At 35.1% G+C, this 21,592-nt stretch overlaps 3 protein-coding genes across 7 annotated transcripts; all 3 read right to left on the bottom strand.

Annotated features, from left to right (window-relative positions):
* Positions 1 to 118: 118 nt before the first annotated feature.
* On the bottom strand, positions 119 to 1,860 carry LOC7496487 (diacylglycerol O-acyltransferase 3). Its single transcript, XM_002314299.4, has 2 exons — positions 1,460 to 1,860; positions 119 to 1,019 (listed from the first exon to the last, which is right to left on the bottom strand). Exons 1-2 carry the CDS (start codon positions 1,781 to 1,783, stop codon positions 288 to 290), a joined length of 1,056 nt encoding a protein of 351 aa, XP_002314335.2. The 5' UTR covers positions 1,784 to 1,860; the 3' UTR covers positions 119 to 287.
* Positions 1,861 to 3,336: 1,476 nt separating this feature from the next.
* On the bottom strand, positions 3,337 to 10,986 carry LOC7496486 (protein CHUP1, chloroplastic). 3 transcript variants are annotated; one of them, XM_024611261.2, is made up of 9 exons: positions 10,740 to 10,986; positions 10,515 to 10,556; positions 5,676 to 6,297; positions 5,075 to 5,509; positions 4,834 to 4,965; positions 4,353 to 4,534; positions 4,146 to 4,257; positions 3,825 to 3,968; positions 3,337 to 3,743 (listed from the first exon to the last, which is right to left on the bottom strand). In XM_024611261.2, the coding sequence occupies exons 3-9, from the start codon at positions 6,207 to 6,209 to the stop codon at positions 3,630 to 3,632; spliced, it is 1,653 nt and encodes a 550-aa protein (XP_024467029.1). In that variant the 5' UTR covers positions 6,210 to 6,297; positions 10,515 to 10,556; positions 10,740 to 10,986; the 3' UTR covers positions 3,337 to 3,629. The 3 variants fall into 3 exon arrangements, with proteins under 3 accessions (XP_024467029.1, XP_052312632.1, XP_024467030.1); XM_052456672.1 differs by having other exon boundaries at positions 10,515 to 10,550; XM_024611262.2 differs by having other exon boundaries at positions 5,075 to 5,503; positions 10,740 to 10,985.
* A 2,667-nt stretch (positions 10,987 to 13,653) lies between these two features.
* LOC7477205 (ABC transporter B family member 4) lies at positions 13,654 to 20,539 on the bottom strand. 3 transcript variants are annotated; one of them, XM_024611429.2, is made up of 14 exons: positions 20,205 to 20,539; positions 19,915 to 19,984; positions 19,025 to 19,415; positions 18,592 to 18,646; positions 18,310 to 18,485; positions 18,009 to 18,230; positions 17,691 to 17,929; positions 17,053 to 17,578; positions 16,595 to 16,868; positions 15,502 to 16,388; positions 15,156 to 15,422; positions 14,769 to 15,032; positions 14,336 to 14,629; positions 13,654 to 14,184 (listed from the first exon to the last, which is right to left on the bottom strand). In XM_024611429.2, exons 3-14 carry the CDS (start codon positions 19,343 to 19,345, stop codon positions 13,828 to 13,830), a joined length of 3,882 nt encoding a protein of 1,293 aa, XP_024467197.1. In that variant the 5' UTR covers positions 19,346 to 19,415; positions 19,915 to 19,984; positions 20,205 to 20,539; the 3' UTR covers positions 13,654 to 13,827. The 3 variants fall into 3 exon arrangements, with proteins under 3 accessions (XP_024467197.1, XP_002314333.2, XP_024467198.1); XM_002314297.4 differs by lacking the exon at positions 19,915 to 19,984; XM_024611430.2 differs by lacking the exons at positions 19,915 to 19,984; positions 20,205 to 20,539 and adding an exon at positions 19,722 to 19,850.
* Between the last annotated feature and the right edge of the window lie 1,053 nt (positions 20,540 to 21,592).

Genomic DNA, 21,592 nt, shown 5'->3' with positions numbered 1-21,592 from the left:
TTTCTAACCTAAGCTTCGAAGTTTTGCCATAAGCTATCAGAATATGACGGCAGTATGTCTCTTAAGACTACTTGCGGATTACCAGAGACGAAAGGGCGACCTTCAGAAAAATCAAGAGTGATGTAAACGATGACTTTGCCATTAAAATATTTATATTTACATAGTGAAAAGAGAGTTTTATCTGGCCATGCCAATAACAATGTAAGCCATAAGCAGGAAAAACACCATTTCAAGCCACAAGTGATGCAAAACGCTACATTGGATATCAGCAGTAAAAGGTGATGATGCTAAGTTGCAAGAGCAACACTCAACTCTTTCCCAAAGAAATTCGCGACGATAACATCTACATCCTCTAAACCAACCCCAATGCAGAGAGGATTAGCAGCCGGAATCCTTACAGAATCATCCACTCCCTCATTACCAGATTTCAAAATCCTCACATTAGGACCATCCCTGCACTTCCCCATACACTTGCATCCAACAACAGCACCCCCTATACCAACAGCCTTCTCAAATTCTTCCAACAACGCTACACCTCCAGACTTCTTGCACTTGTTACCCATGCAAACCTCAATTCTCTTATCAGATGTTCCTGACATCATTGAGGAACTTGTGGGATTACAACTAACCCTAATAGCATTGCTACAACTGGTGCTTCGAGCACCGCCGCATTCTTCTCCATGAATTCCCAAACCATGATCATGATACCCATTAATCTCTGTAACGTTCGATTCTTGAGTCAGCAAGGCCGGGAGGATTGAAGTTGGTTCTTCTTGAGCAACTGATTGCAATTCCCCAATAATTGGCTCTGCAACTGCTTCATTCCTCAAACGCTTCATATCAATCACCTCCCCACATTCGCTGTCGCTCGATTCAGACGATGAGGATGATTCACAGTCAAGCATGGTTTTCATCTTTACAGCTTTCAGCTTCGCCTTCTCTTCTTTCTTCTTCCTCTTTAACTCCTTCTCCTCAGCTCTTAACTGTCCCAACTGTTTCATCAGCAATTGTGTTGCTTCCTGCATACAGAGTTTGATAACGAAAAACACTCAGAAACAGATTTGTTCTGATCTAAATGCACAGGCTATTCAGCATTCATCACCAACATCTTCCCAGGTAAAAACGGGAAATTAAAAAAAAAAAACACATCCTGATTGAATTTTGATTAATCCCAATAAAATCTTGATTAATCCCCAACTAAACTACTAATCAAACAATCAAGATTGGTTTTCAGATCATGTTAAATTACTATCTCCATAAATTCCAATAAGCAGACAGCTTCAATTCGACCTTTTGATAACTTAAGCAAACAAAAGTTGTCATATTTCGGCTTCTTGGAGATCAAACACCACCACCAAGCAAATAATCTGAAGCGCAACTTATGACACAAACTTAATCTTGGAATTAGTAAATCTCAGACATGCATCTAAAAGATAAAACAAGAAAAGGAAAAACATACAGCGATAAGGTTGGCCTGAACATCATCGACAGAATCATTATGAGGAACCACTGACAATTCTTTTAACAATTTCAACTTCTTCTTTGTTGATGTTTCCTTGTCTTTCTTTTTCCCTCCACATCTCACAACTAATCCTTCTGATCCATAGTAGTACTTCAAATGCCCTTTATCTCTAAACCCAGTATGAACCTTGCTTGCAACTCCAAACCCATTCACAATTCTTCTGGATCTCGAAAAAGCTTCACAACGAGTCTGATGATTGCCAAATCCACTGTCGCTAGAGAAACAGGGTGACTGACGGGAAATAACACGTGAGACCTCCATAACTTCTGGCAAGGTTAGCTAGATTGGATTAACTTTATTTCTCAATACTTTCTGTTTCGCTTCCTTATGCAAGCAAGGGAGGGGTTAAAGAGGTGGCTGGGTTTCAACCGTTTCTTTCCACGTGGACGAAAATGATTGGACATAGATGACGTGGCGTTTGGTTTTGGCGGGCTCGTGACCGTTTTCGGTTGCCACGCTTTGTCTTTCTTCAGACACGATTATGAGTTCTGTATCAGCTGTTGGATTATTTTGTTGGAGATCGTACGGCCTCAATTGAAGACAAGCATGACACGTGTATTGCCACGTAGAGACACAATTGACACATGTGTTCGATTTAAGACACTCATGACCACGTGTATTGCCACGTTGAAACAAAATTAACACGTCGAATTCGAGGTCAGCTTTTTTTACATATAAATATATGAAATCCCAGAATTAACCTTGAGTGCATTATTATTTCTCCTGTGAGGGTGTTCAATCCATACGTGAAATGACGTGTTATCCTGTTGATAATCTCCTAATCTAAGCTCTTGCATTTATTTATTTTGAAAAAAACTTTTATTTTTATGCTAATTACTTTGAAAAAAAATCCTTTTTAATATCAGCACATCAAAATGATCTGAAAATATCAAAAAAAAATATTAATTTAAAATAAATTTTTTTTTTTTAATTGTTTTCAAAAACATTTTTAAAACACAAAATAAACAGAATCTAAATTAAAATCCTTTAAGACAAGAGTAATAATAAAAGATAAAGTGTCTATTATTATTATTATTATTATTATTATTATTATGTAAAAGGGGTTTTAACTTATATATTTTGAAAAGAAAGATTTCTGTTGAACTAATTTAATAAGCTTCACTGGTCATTTGTATAGTATAATATAAGATATATTTAAGATGAAGACAAGTCAATGTCTAAGTGAAAGATCGAGTGAATTGACCAAGAACAATCAATTTTTTAAAAAAAAATTAAAAAAAAACTCTAAATAATGTGTTAAAAAAATTAAAAAATTTCAAGTTAGATTCCCCATCCACCGCCAAACTAGGTTTTAGAACAAGGTTCAAAAGTCTAAATATATGGTCAAAGAATGGAGTCCATTCTTCAAACAAACGCTTCACGCCGAATTTGACCAAAATAGAAATCATCCTTCATTCATTCAATAGCATCTTGGATTATAATATGTTTAATTATATTTATTTAACATACCTAATTAACCAATTTGACAAGAGAAGAGTTTTTTCAATAGATTGTATAGTTTTAAAACTCCATATAAGATTATAATAGAGTAAAATCTCAGTCATTGTTCAAAAATATATTAACATAAAAATAATAATTTTTTTAAAAAATTAAAACTACTTTAAACAATTTTTCTTTTAAAAAAATTAATAACCGGATCAAATTCAGATTCATCAAGTTATTAAATCAAATTGAACTTTTTACTAGATTAACTAAGTTTTTTTTTTTTAAATCTCAAATCAATCCTAATTAGTCTGAATTTAAAAACAAAGATAAATAAATGAAAATAAGACAATAAAAAGGAAAACAACTAGTTAATATTATACACTAATTTATTTCTTGTTGCTTGTGTATTCATCCACCATTTCTGTTCCAAATATCTGCCTAATATAAGGTACAATTTCTTCTCAATTTAAAGTTCATCACACAAGTTCCGTATAAGCATAATCTTCATCTCTTTATCCTACCAGATGATCAGGGTTTTGCTTCCAGCTGCTAAAGATATTTTGATAAACATAGCATAGGGAAGAAAGAAGACAAATGCTCGAGCTCAACCATTGATTCTTACAAAAACCTAAGCTGGCTTCAAAAGGTGTTGTCTATCTTCTCATGATGATGGTATGGCAGCTAGTAATTCTCGAGATCCTCCTAGGTGTCCCGGAACCCGCTGTCTTATCTCTTCAAAAGCACACATTGTTTCTGAATCAAGACATCCAGCAAACTGCAGGTATACACAGCAGAAAACATGAAAATTGCCCACAACAAGGATTAAAACCACAGGTGTAGCTGGCTCGAGAATTACCTGGTGAGCCCTATATGCAAAATGCAAACCTTGAAGCAGGAGAGCTTCTTGATTGCATTCTCTCTCAGAATTACGGGCCAATTCAAGTTCTGTTATCACTCTCTTCATGTACATCTTTGCCAGCCTCATAGAAGCCTGCTTTATCTGCAATGATATTACAACTTTACAGTTCACGGGGATCGTAAAACAGATCCATGCACTGACAAATCAGCAGCAGTTATTTGAGCACAGACAAGTCCTCATCATTTACCAACACAAGTATATTGGCTGGCATAGCATGTAAAAGTAAACAAGAAAGAAGATACAGAAAGAAAGGCATACCTTGCTTACAATTCCCGAATCAAGCATCCAATCAGTTGGAATCTTCCAAGCCTGGTAAGAGTTCATAACGGAGTTTCTAAGTTTAATCAGCTTTTGAATGCTTCGCTCTGACCTGCGTAACCGGGAAACACACCAGTTGGTGAATAATAATATTACACTTCAAATGGCATAATTTTAGTTAGGCAACCAAATACATATAATCCTTACTTGTCATGTAAGACAGCCATCTTTTTCAAGGCAGTTCCACATGGATTATTAGATTCATCCTTAAAGGAAGATATCTCACTTTCTAATAGTTTAAGGCCACGATATTCTATAGCCGCTTCTCTGATTGCATCTGCTTTCTTCTCCGGCCACTTGAAATGCTTTAACACAGCTCGTTCATCAGCCTTTACAAGACAGGGTACAGGCAGACAGATCAGAAAGAAATGCGAAGATGAATGCAGTAGAGGAAACTGATCTAAGTTTTGTAGAGACACCAATCTCATTGATGATTTCAGGTTTTCTAATAATACACAGATTGCCGGTTTCTACCTTCTCTCATTTGTTGTTGGGTGGCTATTCATGTCCACGCAACATATATACAGCAGCAGCAGTAAATTATAGAACAACTAATGACAACTCTAAACATCTACCGAGTAACTCAGCCACTGGCTAATGAATGACTTTCAAAGGCTTTGAAACTCACCAAAGATGAGAGTTCACCGTCAAGCCAATCCACGAATTTTAAGACATCCTCAATATCTGTATAAGCTGCAGCTAGCACTTTCTGAATAAGACCATTGATGAAATCACCCTTTGTTTCAATGTCCGCTTTTATCTACAAAAATTCAGCAGTTGACAATTGCTCAAACAAAAATATGGGGCAGAACCAACAGCAACAAAACAAGCAGTTACAGGTCGAAAACTCAAAATCTCAAAATGCTTACAGCTAACAGATGTGTGGAGCGATTTTGGATCTCTCCAACTATGCTGCTGTGTGCACTAGTTTTCTCTGGTTTATACTGACTCCGCAGTCCTGGAGAATCTCTCTTACCCTCTTGCTTTCTTATTGAATTATAGAATTCTACAATTGCTGGAGTTTTAGGAGCAGTAGTTGCTCTTGCTAGAGGCCGCATTGGGGGTAGGGGTGGTGGAGGTGGAGGTGGCATCAAGGATGGACAAGTTGGAGCCTTCCTTTCTGCAACATCAGCTTTGGATATGAAACGTGGTACTGGTGGTGGTGGTGGTGACTGTGGGGTTTTAACTTTACTTGGTCCATTGATTGCTTCCTTCTTAACTGGTGAGTTTTCCAATTTGATGGCAATAAGTTTCTGAATGTCCTTAAATCTTGGCCTCTGGTGCTCTCCAACAGACTCCTTCGACTGAAAATTAAATAGTAACAATTGAAAAAAAGATCATATCAATGAGCATAAGAATGTTTCCTAAAACTGCTGCTCTTTTGTAAAAGCAACTCAATCAAATACATTTGTTCTCCCCTGCAACACAATCAAGTCATCAAAGAAGGGGAAAATAAGTTTATATCCTCACCTGGTGACGAGTGTTAAGAGCTGAAACCTTAGCTTCAGCAGCAGCAAGATCCTCAGTGAGCTTCTTGTTCTGCAACTCGAGCTCTTGGTTCAAGCCATTCGCTTTATCCAATTCTACCTTCAAAGCCAAAACCTCAGACTGCAAATCGTTAATCAAAGTCTCAGACAATTCAAGTTTCTCGTGCAACCCCTTTTTATAGCTCTCTTCTTCATTTCTTCTACTAGCATTAATAGGATCCAACACAGGCCTTTGCCTCCTTGGCCTAGCAAATTGCTCGCTACCTGGTCGGTTCACGGAGCGACCCACCACTGTTACATCCTGAGATCCCACAACCAGCTCTCCAGATTTTGGCTTGTTGTTCCCCACCAGCGACTTCCTTACCTTGGTGTCTTTCTTCACATCTGGAGGCACGGATTTTGCTCTTGTTTTGTTGGCTGGTGATGGTACTGGTGACCCATTATTAGCAACCTCGGCTGGTTTTGGCGTCTTAAAATTGACTCTGTGTCGAGATGGGGTTGTGGAATGTTGTGACATGGCTGGCCCCTTTTGTGAGTTTTGCAAGAATCTTGACTACGAAATGTTTGCTAAGGATAACAAGGGGTGCCAAATAAACAGTGCTACACTGAAACAAGAAGAAGAAAAACACAACTCAGTACAAAAATGAAAAGGGACAGAGATGGGAAACTTGGCATGTCTTGTGCTAGGGTTGCTTTGTAGGAAAAAGGGAGTGAAGGGGGAACCCTGTGAGCCGGAGGTCAATGTTTCTGGGGCAGTGAATTGATGCATTGACCACCAGCTACTTCAAGAACACAACATGATAAAAAAGAATCCCACAAAAGACTCAAACTTTATGGTTGTTCTTATACTGCTAATCAGTCAAAAGAAGCTGCATACGACTCAGCACTCACTGCTCTCATCACTGATCTTTAATTACTAGTTATGAGAGATATTTAGGTGGAAATGGAATGTTTAGTAGTAACTGAAACTTCTCTGGATTGATTTACCTTGAACAATCGATTAGATTATTTAAACGTAAAGATGCAAGTAGGGATTAGTGAAAAGTCCAGCTCTTTCAGTTTCAGACAAGGAAGCATCCGGGAGCAGTTAGAAAGTGCATTAATAACTAATTAATCACTACCATCTTCTTTTCAGTTACGTTTCGTGTCTCATTGGTACGGGGTGCCCTGTTTGTGTATTTTTATATTTTAAAAGTTTTTTTAAAAAATTAAATTCTTTTTTATTTTACATAATTTTTTTATATATTTTTAAATTATTTTGATGTGTTGATATTAAAAATACATTATAAAAAATATTATTTTAATATATTTATAAATAAAAAATACTTTGAAAAACAGTTAGTTTGATAGTAATAAAAAGATTAATAATAATAATAATAATAATAATAATAATATCTTGTACTAATATATCTTATACTAATTATAAATTGAAAAATAATTATTTTTACCATTAATAAATTCATAAAAAAATATTTAAAATATAAAAGTCTAAAAAATATTTAAAAAATATTTTTTAACCTCCTATACAAACAAAATCGATGAGTCAGAGATTCACTTTGAGGCAGTGGTGGGGACGGCTCGAGAGATGGGTCCTTGATGGAAATGGGAGAAGCACACGTTTTGGAATTTGAGGAATAATAAGGAAGGACACCCTCCCTCCCTCCCTTAGTGGAGAATCTTAAAATTGATACGCGTGGATGATTGAAAGGGATACCTTAAAGCTTACAATTTAATCATTGGCCAAATATACATTTAATTTGTTGCAAGTACTTGTCTCCTACCTAAGCTCCATTAGACCACTCCCCTAATTTCTAGGTCATTTTGTAGCCGTCTAGGGTTGGTCTACAACTCTAGGGTTGGTCTACAACTAAAAGCTACAAAATTAACTATTTCATTGAAGTAGAAGATCCATGCTTAACATTGGGGATGGTACGATATCGTTTCAGTTTTTTGTTTCTGAGAATCAGATTTTAAAACAGAAACCACTGAGATATCATGTACAACCCTTGATTATTTAAGTTGGAATTAGCATAAGAATAAGGCTAATTAGAGAGAAAATGGAAGTAAGTTGTGGGTTGAAAAGGTGAAAGAAATTAGGTTGCTTTTGTGGAAAAGAAAAAAAAAAGAGAAATTAAAGATAAACACATGTTTGGTTGAAGAGACAGAAATTTCTAGAAAAATTTTAAAATAAATTTTTATACTCTTAAAATAAAATGTACGGAAAAATATGTCTTTTCTATTCTCATTGTCTCCATCTTTTTTGTTCTAAGACAATAATCAAACTAAACACTATCTTAACAAAAATATATTTGATTGAAGAGACAAAGATAAAGTTTTTGTAACAGTATTTTTAAAATGAATTTTTAGGTTCATAAAAATATATTCTCGTTGTCCCAAGACATTAATCAAACAAGACATTATCTTTTGATGCAATGTCTCAACTAGCGAAGAGAAATTAAACGATAACCCTTGTCGTATTTGATTTTCAAATCAACAAGAAGCTAGCTAGTGTTACTTGAATTAAAGGGAATCTCTCAACCTTTGATCCTCATGCTAAATAAAGAAAAGTATCTGATTGAGTTGCTTTGAAGTAATACTAGCGAAGAACTTAAGAGAACAGAATTGTATATATAAACAGGTGGAATAATTTAATTCATGTAGTTGCTGTCAATAATGTTTAGGAAATAGTTTTGGGTTTTTTTTTTATAGGAAATGCATGATAAATAATGTTTAAATTGTTTTGGGTTTATATCATTTAATTTTATATATTCATAGTTTTTTCTTAAATTTAGAAAGGAAACGTGAATAATTAGTGTAGGAGTGGTGATGGCCAGCTAGCTGTGCCACCATTACATGGAAACATTAACAAGGAGGAAAGCAAGCACAAGGATAAAGAAAGGATGGTTGCTGACGATCCATGTCGTTCGTATATATTAACACTAATTAATCACCGTTTTAATTATTAATTAAAGCACCCAACAATCTAAGTAATTAATCAATACTTCATGAGCAATCTAGCTAAATGTCAGATTAATCAAGTTTGATAATGGATTTAACATATACTTTGTCGTATAGCTTGATAGTGGTTTGCATAATTTGGAATGATAATCAGAAATTAGCAAAGCATTAGTAAACAAAAGCAAAAGAGCAAAATAATGGGTTTGTGATTCTGTCATACCAAACATTTTGACAAAGATTTATTGGGTTTGTTAAGTGATGTGACAATTATATATTCTAATAGTAATTAATATTATGATCAAATTAATTTGTGGACAACGTTTTCCCTGTCGTGTTCTTACAGTCAATGAGTAGTAAATTCATGATATTAATAAATTATGCAATTAATGACACTATTATTAAACATGGCCAGATTTTACGAGTTCATCCGAGATCTACCTTGAGTTAGTTTTTATAAAAATTATGGGATTAAAAATCTAAATTGACTTGTAATTGAATAAAAAATATATGATTTTTTTATTTTAAAAGGGTTTAATTTTTTTCAAAAGCAAGATTATTTTGTTTTTTTAAAAAAAAATTGATGAAACCTGTCCATCCATAAACCTGGAACTTGTAACAGGTTAACCTTAAATCATGTTTCATAACTATGATTAATTATATACCTAATAATTTGAATAGTAAGAGTAAGACAAACAAATTAAGGTTTAATAATTAGAAGAAACTAAATTAATTAAGGGATTCAATGTAAATTAAAACTGAAAAATTACTAAAAATTATATTCCCTTTCTGGCTTTGGTGGGGTTAGGTACCACCAAAGCAAAAGGCGACCATTAATTTTCAGTCATTTTCTCGAAATTTCAAATGATATGTAACATATATATATATATATATATATATATATAGCATGTGATCACCAACTATAATATTTTGCTGGTGGTATCTATCTGCAAATAACTGGTGGAAAATACTGGTTATGATCTGTCGTTGTAATCATAATAAGACACCGTTTTATTAGAAAAAAAAAAAAAAAAAACTTTGGTGGCTGAAACGCACGGCTCTCTATTTTGTATTTCGTTCTGTCATGGGCCAATTCATCATCTGTAGTGTATAGCAAGGACTGATTTGAGATGGATAAAAAAGATATCGTACTTGTTTAGGAATAAATATTGTAGTTAATTAGCAATTTCTAATAATTAAGATTCAATTAATGGATATCTATTAATTAAATTAATCACTAAACCAGCTCTAAATAGGTAGTCGAAGGCATTAATTAATGGGATGTTCTGGATCCAACTTAAATGAAGTGATAATGATCATCGCTTCAATATAGAGCGTAATATTGTTTTTTATTTGATAGTAATAATATTTTCTCACTTATTTATATAAATTAATTAAGACTGAATTTCAAATAAATAATAAATAAAAACAATGAATTACTCCTAATTAATTGTTTGATGCAAATTGCCATACCTAAAGGCTTATTCCCTCATCGAAAATATCATTTTATTCAAGAAATATTTGAAAGGGGATATAAAGAATATTGATGCAATTAACCCTCAACATTTTCAATGAACATAGATAAACCTGCTCTTGATTATTGAAAGATTTTTAACTTGAAACCATTTTTGAAGGAAAATAAACTTCAATCATTATATATATTTATGGAATCCACTGATCATTCAAACATATATATTATATTTTCCGTAAATTACTATTATTAATTACTGTATTTTCATCCATAAGAGAGACCGTGGATGGTTCAATTTTCTTCACGAATGGATTGATTTTATGACAAGGGAAGAAGGAAAAGAAAAGAAAAAAGAAGGGAACTGGGTAAAGAAAGAAAGAAGATTGCAGGGCGTACCTGATCGAACACTGAGAATCCAAATTGTTACTAGTACTACTCCTGATGACAACGAGTATTAAGTATTAATTAATTACTCCAAAGTATTTGCAATATATGGAATTAATATATATTAGCAGAGAAAAGTAATTAAAGATATATAGTAATTGTACTTGCAGGGATGGATCGATATGCATGCATGGTGGTACTGATGATCGAGAAATAAAATGGTATACACAATTATACCTTGAGTTAAAGCATTTCTTGGAGGAATTGTTTTCGAGATTTATGACCACGACGACAGCCTTGTGTGCCTGTGCTAGCTAGCTAAGGAGAGCTGTTGATAAAATGATCAGTAATATTCAGCAAGATCAGAGGAAAGGTAGAAGATTTCCTTTGAAGTAACACTAGCTTCTTGGTGATTTGAAAATGAAATATGAGAAGGGTAAACGTTTCTCTTTGTTAGTTGCAACTTCGCATCAAATGATAAGAGTAGCAGTAGAAGTAAGTGTCTGCACACACAAATATATAAGTGCCGTTGTGGTTGTGATTTAGTGCTTGTGTGTGAACGCGGAGTGATTGCGGTTATATCTGTGTTTTTAACATGAGAGAATAATATAAATTATTTTTTAAGATTTTATTTAACAGTTTAATCTTTTAGGTTGAGATGATTTTTTGACATGGTATCAGAGCCTTGATGACCAAGCGGCCACGAGTTCGAATCTCACTATCCTTATTTATTTGATAAAAATTAAGCACAAGGTAACATAGACTCGTGCAAATTTCAATCTCAAAGGAATTTCATTTAATTGAGAGGGTGTGTTAGAGAATAATATAAATTATATCTTAGGACCTTACCTAACATCTTAATTAAGCTTTTGGATTAGAATGGTTCTTTAACATTCAAATCGAAAGCATAGTAGATGCAACTAGAGCCGCATTTACGTTCTTAAACAAAGTCTTAATTAGGGTTTTTTTTTTTCATAATTAATCTCTCACCACGCTCATATTAAGATAATGTTTTGTTATTATCTTGAGATAGAATTAATGAATATAAAAAAAAAACATGTTTCCATGAACAACAAAATTATCTTAGAGATTTTGTTGTTTATGTCTTTTTTAACTAAAACCACTTTTGTATTTATTGTCTCGATTTCTTATTTTTCAAGTCACTAACAAAATGGAATCTTATTTTTTTTGGCAATTCTTATGAACCTATCTGTATTAATTATCAACTCATCCTACCATAATGTTAAATTTTTTAAAAAATTCAATATTTGTTTTTTTAAAATATTAGTATATTGAATTAGCTAGCTCGGAGATTGAATAAAAAGGAGTTATTATAATTTTGAGGAAGTAAACTCGCTAGGTGTTGTTGGGAAATTAATTGTGGGAATTATTCTAGTATTGATTTTCTTAATTACCTATTTTTAGATTCTCTTCGGTTAATTAATTAATTAATGGATGGGATCATCGATCGATCGATCATCAAGTGAGAATCGTGTTGTCCCTTCACAATTAGGCAACACAATTGCAGTCATGATCCTTTATGATGACATTATTTAATTAATTAGGAGTGAAATCCAGTCAAGATCATCACTTCCTAAATATTAATTAATGACATTAACAAACAAACACAAATCTTAATTATGGTCAGATTCCATGAACAACAAATCCAAAATAAGTAGTAGTGGTTGGGAGGTCGGGGAAAGGAGCAAATGAATTATCCATTTAATTTCTGTTACTCCAAAGGCTACGATATATCATTTAGGTCTTATGTTCTTGGACATTATTTCGCCTTACATTTTGTAAGTTAGTTAATTAGTTTCCTTTTTTAACTTTCCTTTACAGAGTTTCTGAGTAAAATTAACCTACTAGCTGAAAGCTGCTTCATTGTTGAAGACTTTAAGCTCCCCCTCGTTTCCTTCTTTTTTTTTCTTTTAATTTTTTTATTTTCATCCGGATTGTTTTTATATTAACAAGATCAACTGTATCGTATCAAAACAATCCTCGTATAATTTAATTTTATACTCGTGATAGATAAGAAATTGAGTTGAGAGTTTTTTTTTTTTAACCTCGTCACTTTTTTCTTGATTTTATTTTTGGATTTTTTTACTAGTTATCTGGATAAATCGACTGAATTATATTAAGATAATCCTTACAAAACTTGTATATTTTTTATTACATTTAAAAGATTTTTTATATCCGACGCGCAAATAAGCACATGACTCTATCATGCCTTCAAAACTGAAGTTGGGATCTTGAAATTACCATAGAGATGATATGGGCGTGTAAAACTCATGTCTTTGGTCACTTTACAAGAAAACTCATGTACTCGATGATCACTTGTATCTTGTAAGATTTTTGCCCTCCATTGTCGTCTCCCTTTGACAAAGATACGCAAAATATGTGAAGTACAAAAAACAGCGGTTGTTGAAACGGTATTTTCAGATGTTAATGTGCCATCTTTAATTGATTTGCTTGTTATTATAATATAATATTCATATATATATATATATATATATATATATATATATATATCAGTTATAATAATAAAGGACATGCTTGATTATGAATAGAAGCAACGCATTTTGCAAACTTCATAAATGGGATTGAGTGAAATGAATGATTCTTCAAACTTCACATATTTTTAACAAATATAGACATTATTTTCTTGTCTATTTTAGACAATCATTATCTTTTTAAGGGTTATTTGATTATTTTATAACAATTTGACCAAAAATCAACTCAATTTCTAATAATCAACTAATATTTTTAATGAATGGTTAAAAGTGCAATCACAAAAAAAATAAAATAAAAAGAGTTGAGAAGTGCAACGTTTTGAGAGAAAAAAAAAAGAGTTTTTGAAAAATATGAATTTTAGATGAGAACAATTTTGAGTGATACTTTGTAAATTTATAATATATCATAATTATCTCATATATATGAATGAAGTAAATTTAAATTGATAAACCACGTAAATTTTATAAGTGATTTTATGTGATTGATTGTGTTTATTTTTTTATATATATTTTATAATATATCATAATATTTTAGGTAGAGTTCTTCTGTTTCTTCTACCTTCGCCACTACCTTGTCATATATACATCAATCTGTGACCTCGTGACTTGAAGAAATCAATGGATATTAATCGCAGCAATACACAGAATTACTCTTTAATTTATGGTGAAAAGATAATAATTATACATAGATCGAATCCTCTACTCTCATCATACCCTGCAGAAAATAGTACTACTTCCAAACCATGCACGCATATATATATATATATATATATATATATATATATGATCAACAAAGGCCTCCAATGTTTGATTCAGGACGATGAAGCACTTGTATGTAATGATACCAAGGAAGCGTAGACACCATCCTTGATATTCATCAAAGTGTCATGCCTTCCCTTCTCTGCAATCACACCATTCTTAACCACTGCTATAACATCAGCATTCTTGATCGTGGATAACCGATGGGCTACTATCACAGTGGTTCTATTCACCATAACTTTTTCCAATGCATCTTGAACTACTCGTTCAGATTCTGCATCCAGAGCACTGGTTGCTTCATCTAGCAGTAATATTTTCGGAGCCTTTATGATCGCACGTGCTATTGCCACTCGTTGCTTCTGTCCACCTGATAATTGGATGCCTCGGTCACCTACAACTGTGTCATAACCCTGCGCAATATTTTCTGAAAACAATCACTCCCGCAAGCATTTATGATCATGATTGTTATTATTCCAGTTGTTATCATATAGTAAGTAATTTGAACTTATCTTTCCTTAGAAATGCTGACAAAAGCTTATAATGACAAGTCTTCTTACGAACCTGTTGTAAGCTACTGATGAACTTGTGGGCATTTGCCAATTCTGACGCAGCTAAAATCTCTGCCTCCGTTGCGATTCCTTCCTTTCCATATGCAATGTTGGCTCGGATAGTGTCGTTAAATAACAAAGGCTCCTGGCTGACTAGGCCCATTTGCTGTCTTAACCACTTGATTTGTAGCTTCTGGATTTCAACTCCGTCTAATGTTATGTAACCTGAATCAGGATCATAAAATCTCTGCAACAATGAGATCACTGTTGATTTCCCACTGCCACTTTCTCCAACTAGAGCAACTGTCTGAAAAATGAAATTTATACAATTAAATACAGAAGAGATTATGGTACCATGTGTAGTTCTGGTTCTAGTCTTAACAGCGCACGCTTGGTCTAGAAATGATTGCACTAAAAAACATTGAAGGAAACTGACATAGAGTTACCTTGCCAGAACGAATTTTTAAGCATAGATCTCTGAAAATTTGGACATCAGGTCTTGTGGGGTATATGAAACTGACATGTTGAAACTCAATATCTCCTTTAAAATTTTCTATTGCTGTCCCAGAATCATCAGTAGAGTCTATTTTTGAGTTTCGGTCTAGAATTGCAAATACAGAAGCTGCAGCAGCCTTTGCTTTCATGATATCAGGACCGAGGGAACTTGTTTGAGAAATCCCAAATGATGCCATAGTGAGAGCAAAAAATACCTGCAAACCAACAATAGTTTATAATTGGTAACCTTAAGGAATCATTTTACTTCTCATGTGCTCAGTTAGTGAATGTTGGAAATGGAAACTTGTAAATCCTGTTAAGGCAGAGAAGAGACTTACGCGAAAAACCTCAGAAAATGTTGTGGCGCCAGCATTGACAAGACGGGATCCAGCATAGAAACAGGCAGCATAGACTGCGTAGAGCAAGAAGAAAGATAGTCCAAATCCTATCCCACTTACCAACCCTTGCCTCATACCTGTCTTCAAGGGACCTTTACAAGCCTGTTGGTAAAGTCCGGTCACTTTCGCTTCGGAACAGAAAGATGCAACCGTTCTAATGTTCCGTACTGCATCATTTGCAACTTGACTTGCTTCCTCATACATTTTCTGTAACCATCTAAACTTAATTACTGAGATTGCGTGTCTATTTGCATGATATGTAGAATAATCTTACAGATTGACTAACCTTTGCATCTGCGCTGAAACCTTTCATGAATTTTTGTTGAATAAATCCATTAACTCCTAGAAGAGGTAGCACGGCAAGCATGATGAAAGCCAGTTGCCAACATGCTTGAAAGGCAATAAACAAAGCAACAACTGCAGTTCCAAGATTTTGAACTAGCATACCAAGTGCGTCTCCAACCAGACCTTTCACCATAGCTGCATCTGCGGAAAGTCTTGCACCAATTGCACCACTTGAATGTTCAGGTTGATCAAACCAGCCTACTTCCATATAAATCACTTTCTCAAAGCACATTGATCGAATCCTTTTTATCAATTTACAACCAGCCACTGCAAAAAAACAGTGCTTTACGGGCTGAATAAATAAAGATATCGCGCCGATACCAACGAACATTAATGCCCAAAATTCCGAATCCTTTTTGAGTTTATTTGGTGGCTCAAAAAATGTTTTGATCATAGAAGAGACCAGTATTCCGAAAACAGGTAATATTGCACCAGCCACTATTGCAGCCAATGCAGCTAGCACTAACACTGGGATCTCTGGTTTGTTAAGATAGGCTAGGCGAAAAAGTGGGACTTCTGGAAGTGGTTCGGATGGCTCTGAATCAAGAATATAGGGTTCTGCTGTTGCTGTATCTGGAAGATCAATTCCAGTGGGCACACCAAATGCAGCTGAGAATGAGTGACGACTACTGTGTTCAAGGGATGAGCCTCGACTTATTGATCGTCGGAAAGATGAGCGTTTACTTAAATGTCTATCAGAATCTGCTAAGCTTTCTGGCCCATCTGGATTATTTAGAACATCATTATTTTGTGCTGTCCTCGTTTCCTGCAATCTTATAAGCTGATAATATGCTCCCTCAGGATCTTTGGTCAGCTCCTTGTGGGAACCTGGTCAGTTAATGTGAATCAGGATGCAGTAATCTATGAGTGTGAGAGACAGAGAGGGAGGGAAACACTTTTTTGTCATTCTAAAATAAGGAATACTTATTAATCAACAAAGTGAAATAATCAAGAACAATTTGTTTTCCACTACATTATACATTAATCAAATTTGGTAACCAATTAAGAGAGAGCAATGTGAGCAAAAGCAGTACCTTTTTCAACAATTTTCCCATGGTGAAGAACGGCAATTGCATCAGCATTCCTTACTGTACTCAAGCGATGAGCTACAACAACTGTGGTTCGGTTGATCATAATCCTGTCTAATGCCTCTTGCACAATTCTTTCAGATTCTGTATCAAGAGCACTTGTGGCTTCATCTAGAAGGAGTATTCTTGGATCTTTTAGAATTGCTCTAGCAATAGCAATTCTCTGTTTTTGGCCGCCAGATAGCTGAGTGCCATTCTCCCCAACCATCGTGTCAAGTCCCTGAAAGCATCTACTCTTGTTAGTTAACAATGATAAATCACCCAAGCACCCAGGTTTGTTGTCTTATTAAGTCTGAAAGCCACACACACAATGGCTCTCCTGATATTATATTAACTTAAAAGCTTTCTTGGAATAAAAATTCCAAATAAAAGAAAACAAATTTTAATTGCATCTCTATTTAAACCTGAGGAAGTTTATCTATGAACTTGGCAGCATTGGCAAGTTCAGAAGCAGTTTTGATTTCTTCACTAGTTGCACCATCCTTCCCATAGGCAATATTATCTTTAATGCTACAAGCAAACAACACAGGTTCTTGGCTGACCAGGCCAATTTTCTGTCTAATCCATTTGAGCTGGAACTCTTTGAGGTTAACGCCGTCTATTAGAACTTCGCCGGCGTGCGGGTCGTAAAACCTCTCAATCAAACCAATAATTGTAGATTTCCCACTTCCACTCTTCCCAACCAAAGCTGCAGTTGTACCGGGAGGTATTGCGAGAGAGAAGCCATTGAATATTTGCTCATCGGGTCTTGCTGGATAACTGAAATGAATATCCTTCAGTTCTATATCTCCCTGAATATCATCTAGTGTCCGTCCGTTGCTGTTGTAAGAATCTATTTGTGACTTTCTATCAATTACCTCGAACAACTTAAACGCTGCAGCTCTCCCAGCAGAAAATGCACTTAAGCAAGAAGATGACTGTCCTAGAGACCTGACAAACAAATAAATCAAAATGATTTAAGAAATAAAGTAAAATGTTCTTAACACAACTCAAGAGAGATTGATCTTTCAGAAAAATGAAAAAGATGCAGACTGCAACTTACATGGAGCCGGTCAACACTGCAAAATTTACATTTACAACATCTCCTCCATTATATCCATCATTCAGAATCATTTTAGCACCAAACCATACAGCCAAAGCGTAAGTGGAGAATACAATAAATGCAACCACACCAAAACCGACTCCTATAGCCAAGCCCTCTTGCACTCCAGTTTTGACAGCTTCGGTCAAAGACTTGTTGTATTGAACCACAGCTTGCTTCTCCCCTGTAAATGATACAACCTGCGTTGGAAATGGCCATCATGATCATGATTCTGAAATGAAGTGGCAAAGAAACTATTTCTTATCCAACTGCGCATACCGTTCTGATGGAACCAATTGACTGGTCCACGATATTTGCTGCATGTGAATAAGCAGTTTGCCCACGGGATGCCATCTTTGACACAGTAATGGCCATGACGGCACCAGATAGGACGAGAAGGGGAATGGAAGATGCCATGACAAGGGTAAGTTTCCATCCCTTAATAAAGGCTATGACAAAACCTGCAGTGAATGTTGTAAATAGCTGCAAGAACTTTCCCACCTGCAACAAAAATTAACAAGTAAGATGATACATCAGATTCTATTTACTAGCATATTTCTAAGAAAATATATGTCAATACCTTCTCACCCATGGCATCTTGAATTAGAATAGTGTCACCCGACATCCTCCCAATAATTTCTCCTGTGTGAGTTTCGTTATCGAAGAAGCCGATTTCTTGCCTGAGAATGGCTCCCAAGTACAAATTTCTTATTCGCGCAGCCTGTCTCTCCCCGGTGACCATCCAACAAGATACCTCTGGTACAAATCAAACTCAGGTATTTCAGTTCTCAATTTAGCTCTAAGCCTCTAACAACTTTTTTAAGGATTAAGCCATGACTGGTGAATAATAATGTGGACTTACGAAGGAGTGCTGCAACCATGGCACCCAGTCCCAAGTAAACAAACTTCAGAGCTACCTGAGGATATGGAAAATATGGATGAGTTACAACTAATAATGGATTCCATAACAGGATAGGATTACATAGCGATCATCTTCCTTGAGGAGATTACCAGGCAATAGGTAAAGTTGGGTAGTATTACCAGGCAATAGGTAAAAGCAGATAGTATTAGCAAGAGCAAGTCCCTTGAAAATCCAACCAATCCAAATCACAAGTAGTGGTTAATATACCTTGCAACAAAATTTTCTACACAGAATACTCACCCTCATGTTTCAGAATGGTAGTGTGGAAGTAAGTTCAAGTTAAAGAACTTAAATATATACTGCAATTTCATATGTATCAGATGATGCATCGATATGGATGAGTTGTGTTGTTAGCAGAATATAGTTGCTATACCTGGGAAACTTCATGAGTCACTTCTTCAGTGTTCGTACTAGTACTTCCAAATGCATTTACTACTTGCCCAAATAGTATCGTCATGATGGGCATGCAGGCTCCATTTCCAATTGCAGCAATGGTGCCGACAAACATTAATAGATAATCTGTGGGGTCAGCAAAGGAGAAAAGCTTGTAATATGGCACTACATTAGTGCTTTCCTTTTTCTCCTTGCTCTTTTCTGCGGCTTGGATCTCTGACTCCACAATTTCTGAATGGCTCGTTGTTGCTGCAGCCTGCTCAAACTTTCTATCTCCTTGCAAACCATTTTCATCAGCCATGTTGTCGCCAATGATTCTTTGTTATAGTTGACACGGGGTGCTTTGGAGAACCTTTATGGTCGGATTACAGCTGCAAGAGAAACAATATCAACTGCCTCAATTGCCAAATTCTTGATAAGAGCTAAAAGATGGATTCATTGCAACAATGCTTTGACAAATCTTTATTTTCTGGAAGCCTATGTCTTCCGAAGCACTATTGAATTTATTGAAAAGAAATGATTTTGATTTGGAAACAAAACGCTGCTGCTTAAATTCTAAAAGTCAGAAAGGGGAATTCTGTGAAGGTTGCCGCTGCTTAAAGCTCAAGCAGACAGGTATTATGAGAGCGGTAAAATAGAATGGAACCAAGCTGATTCTAAATGCCAGAGAACCTCACCTGCCAAAAGATTCAAGGACAACTTTGAGGAAAGGTTTTCAAACGGAACCAAGAGGCAAACCCAAGTAAGAGAAAAGAAAACAACAGTCAAGACCAGGTCGGGTTGCCACAGTCATGATTGATCGGTACAAATTAGTACAATCGCAATTCAACAAATTAGCTAGAATTCATAACCCATGTTGAAGAAGAGAACCTTATTAAGGACTATAAAATGGCAAGGCTGGAAAAACTCCTTGCAGACCTCGAGGCATATATACTGATTCCTGACATGTCAGAAGAACGGAATGAACTAATGACCTCAATTCCCCACTCCCCCCATTAACGACTAGCTAGTAAAGACTAAACTTGGATGCCATACAGCTTGTAGAGAAAACATTAATTCACTAAGAGATGGAACAGAAGAACAACTAACATTGGTGCTAAGGTATATGAGATCAAAATTGAAAACACGTATCAAAAGTGGAATTTGATGTCATCAATTACCACTTGTTCAACCGATTCAAGGAGTGTGAGCTGCGTTGACACTGCATTTGTGCTTGTCCCCTGCTGTTATATGTATCAACCCCATTAATGCCATCCTTCACTGACTCCACTTTATAAGCAACATGGCCGGCTCTATCAGAATATATATGCCAGGTCTGAGACTACATGGTTAAATTTTAGCCTGCTAGGTTTTCAAGATTGAATGAGTCATTTTCAGTTTTACGAGTAATATATTCAAAGTGTAATATCAGAATTCGATCACATCCTGTGTCACTAGCCATTCTATTCTAGCTTGCTCCATATTTTATCTAAATGCTTCCGACTACATTCGAAAAGATGAGAGCTAGCTACCTGGGGGACCGCAATATATATATATATGTTGATTGCGATCCTCCTACAACCTCACCCGAAACACTATATTTATCTATCTATATAAAGAAAAAGACTAGTTTGGAAATTGTTCTTATCATTGTCCTTCATTGATCATAGCACATGCATATTAGTTGATGCCCTCACTAGTTCAGCCCTATATCCCTACATATTATATATATATATGATCAATGTAGCACTGCACATGCAGGAGCTAGCTAAGATACAAGAGCAAATGATATTAAGAAAAGTATTAATTAGACAAGAAGACATGGTCTGTGAGGGAAGAGATACGGCAGCGATGAGGCCAGAAGATTCGAAACTGGGATTATTCAACGAATTAGCATATTTTTAATGTCAATGCGGCCAATAGCATTGTTGCATCCCATCATCATCAAAAGATACAGCATCTATAATGAATTCTTAATTTTAATTACCATGGAGTTAAGCAATAAATTTTCAATTCAACTCTTTCTCTGTAGCCTCATTTGCAATAATCTAGAAGCCAGTTTAGAACCTTGGATTAGGACAATATTAAAAAAAAACAGGAAAACAGAAACACTCATCAGGATTAAATGGCAAACTCTTGATGTCTTCAAGTTAATGAGTAGCACATGGAGAGAGTTGCCGGGTTTTGAAGACATATATATGCGGAGCATGTGCCTGAAGAAGCTCAATGAGTTTTTCAGAAAAGGATAAAGAGAACCTGGCAAAGGTTAAGCCAAAAACATTCCCGCATCGGCATATTTTTGTCTTTTGCGTACTACAGAATTAGAAGAGGAATCTGTTTCCATTGTTTACTGACCGTCCGTCCTTCATCATTATTATTAATTAATACGCATGGGAAAGTACTGTACCTTTCTCCACCTTCACATGTTTTTTTATTTTTTTTTTCTATTTGTTCATTTATTTTTTGTTTTGTCTTTCTCTTTTTTTTTTTTTTTTTGAGGCTTTACATGTTTTTTTTCTTTTTTTCCGAAGATTATCTTTTTTTTGTTTTTTTTATTCTTTTTTGTTTT

Source organism: Populus trichocarpa, chromosome 10 (genome assembly GCF_000002775.5).
Source record: "Populus trichocarpa isolate Nisqually-1 chromosome 10, P.trichocarpa_v4.1, whole genome shotgun sequence".
NCBI lineage: Eukaryota > Viridiplantae > Streptophyta > Magnoliopsida > Malpighiales > Salicaceae > Populus > Populus trichocarpa.
The sequence above is the reverse complement of the archived record's forward strand: the minus strand, read 5'-3'. Positions and strand labels throughout refer to the sequence as shown.

Bases quoted from the DNA above. Each gene is read 5' to 3' on its own strand.
- LOC7496486 (XM_024611261.2), bottom strand. From the start codon at position 6,209: ATGTCACAACATTCCACAACCCCATCTCGACACAGAGTCAATTTTAAG. The intron at 3,969-4,145 runs GTATGCCTTTCT...ATATCATTGCAG, and splicing joins ATTCGGGAATTGTAAGCAAG to ATAAAGCAGGCTTCTATGAG. The intron at 3,744-3,824 runs GTAATTCTCGAG...GTATACCTGCAG, and splicing joins TTGCATATAGGGCTCACCAG to TTTGCTGGATGTCTTGATTC.
- LOC7477205 (XM_024611429.2), bottom strand. From the start codon at position 19,345: ATGGCTGATGAAAATGGTTTGCAAGGAGATAGAAAGTTTGAGCAGGCT. The intron at 18,231-18,309 runs GTATTGACATAT...TTTTTGTTGCAG, and splicing joins AAGATGCCATGGGTGAGAAG to GTGGGAAAGTTCTTGCAGCT. The intron at 17,930-18,008 runs GTATGCGCAGTT...TTTCCAACGCAG, and splicing joins CAATTGGTTCCATCAGAACG to GTTGTATCATTTACAGGGGA.
- LOC7496487 (XM_002314299.4), bottom strand. From the start codon at position 1,783: ATGGAGGTCTCACGTGTTATTTCCCGTCAGTCACCCTGTTTCTCTAGC. The intron at 1,020-1,459 runs GTATGTTTTTCC...CTCTGTATGCAG, and splicing joins TTCAGGCCAACCTTATCGCT to GAAGCAACACAATTGCTGAT.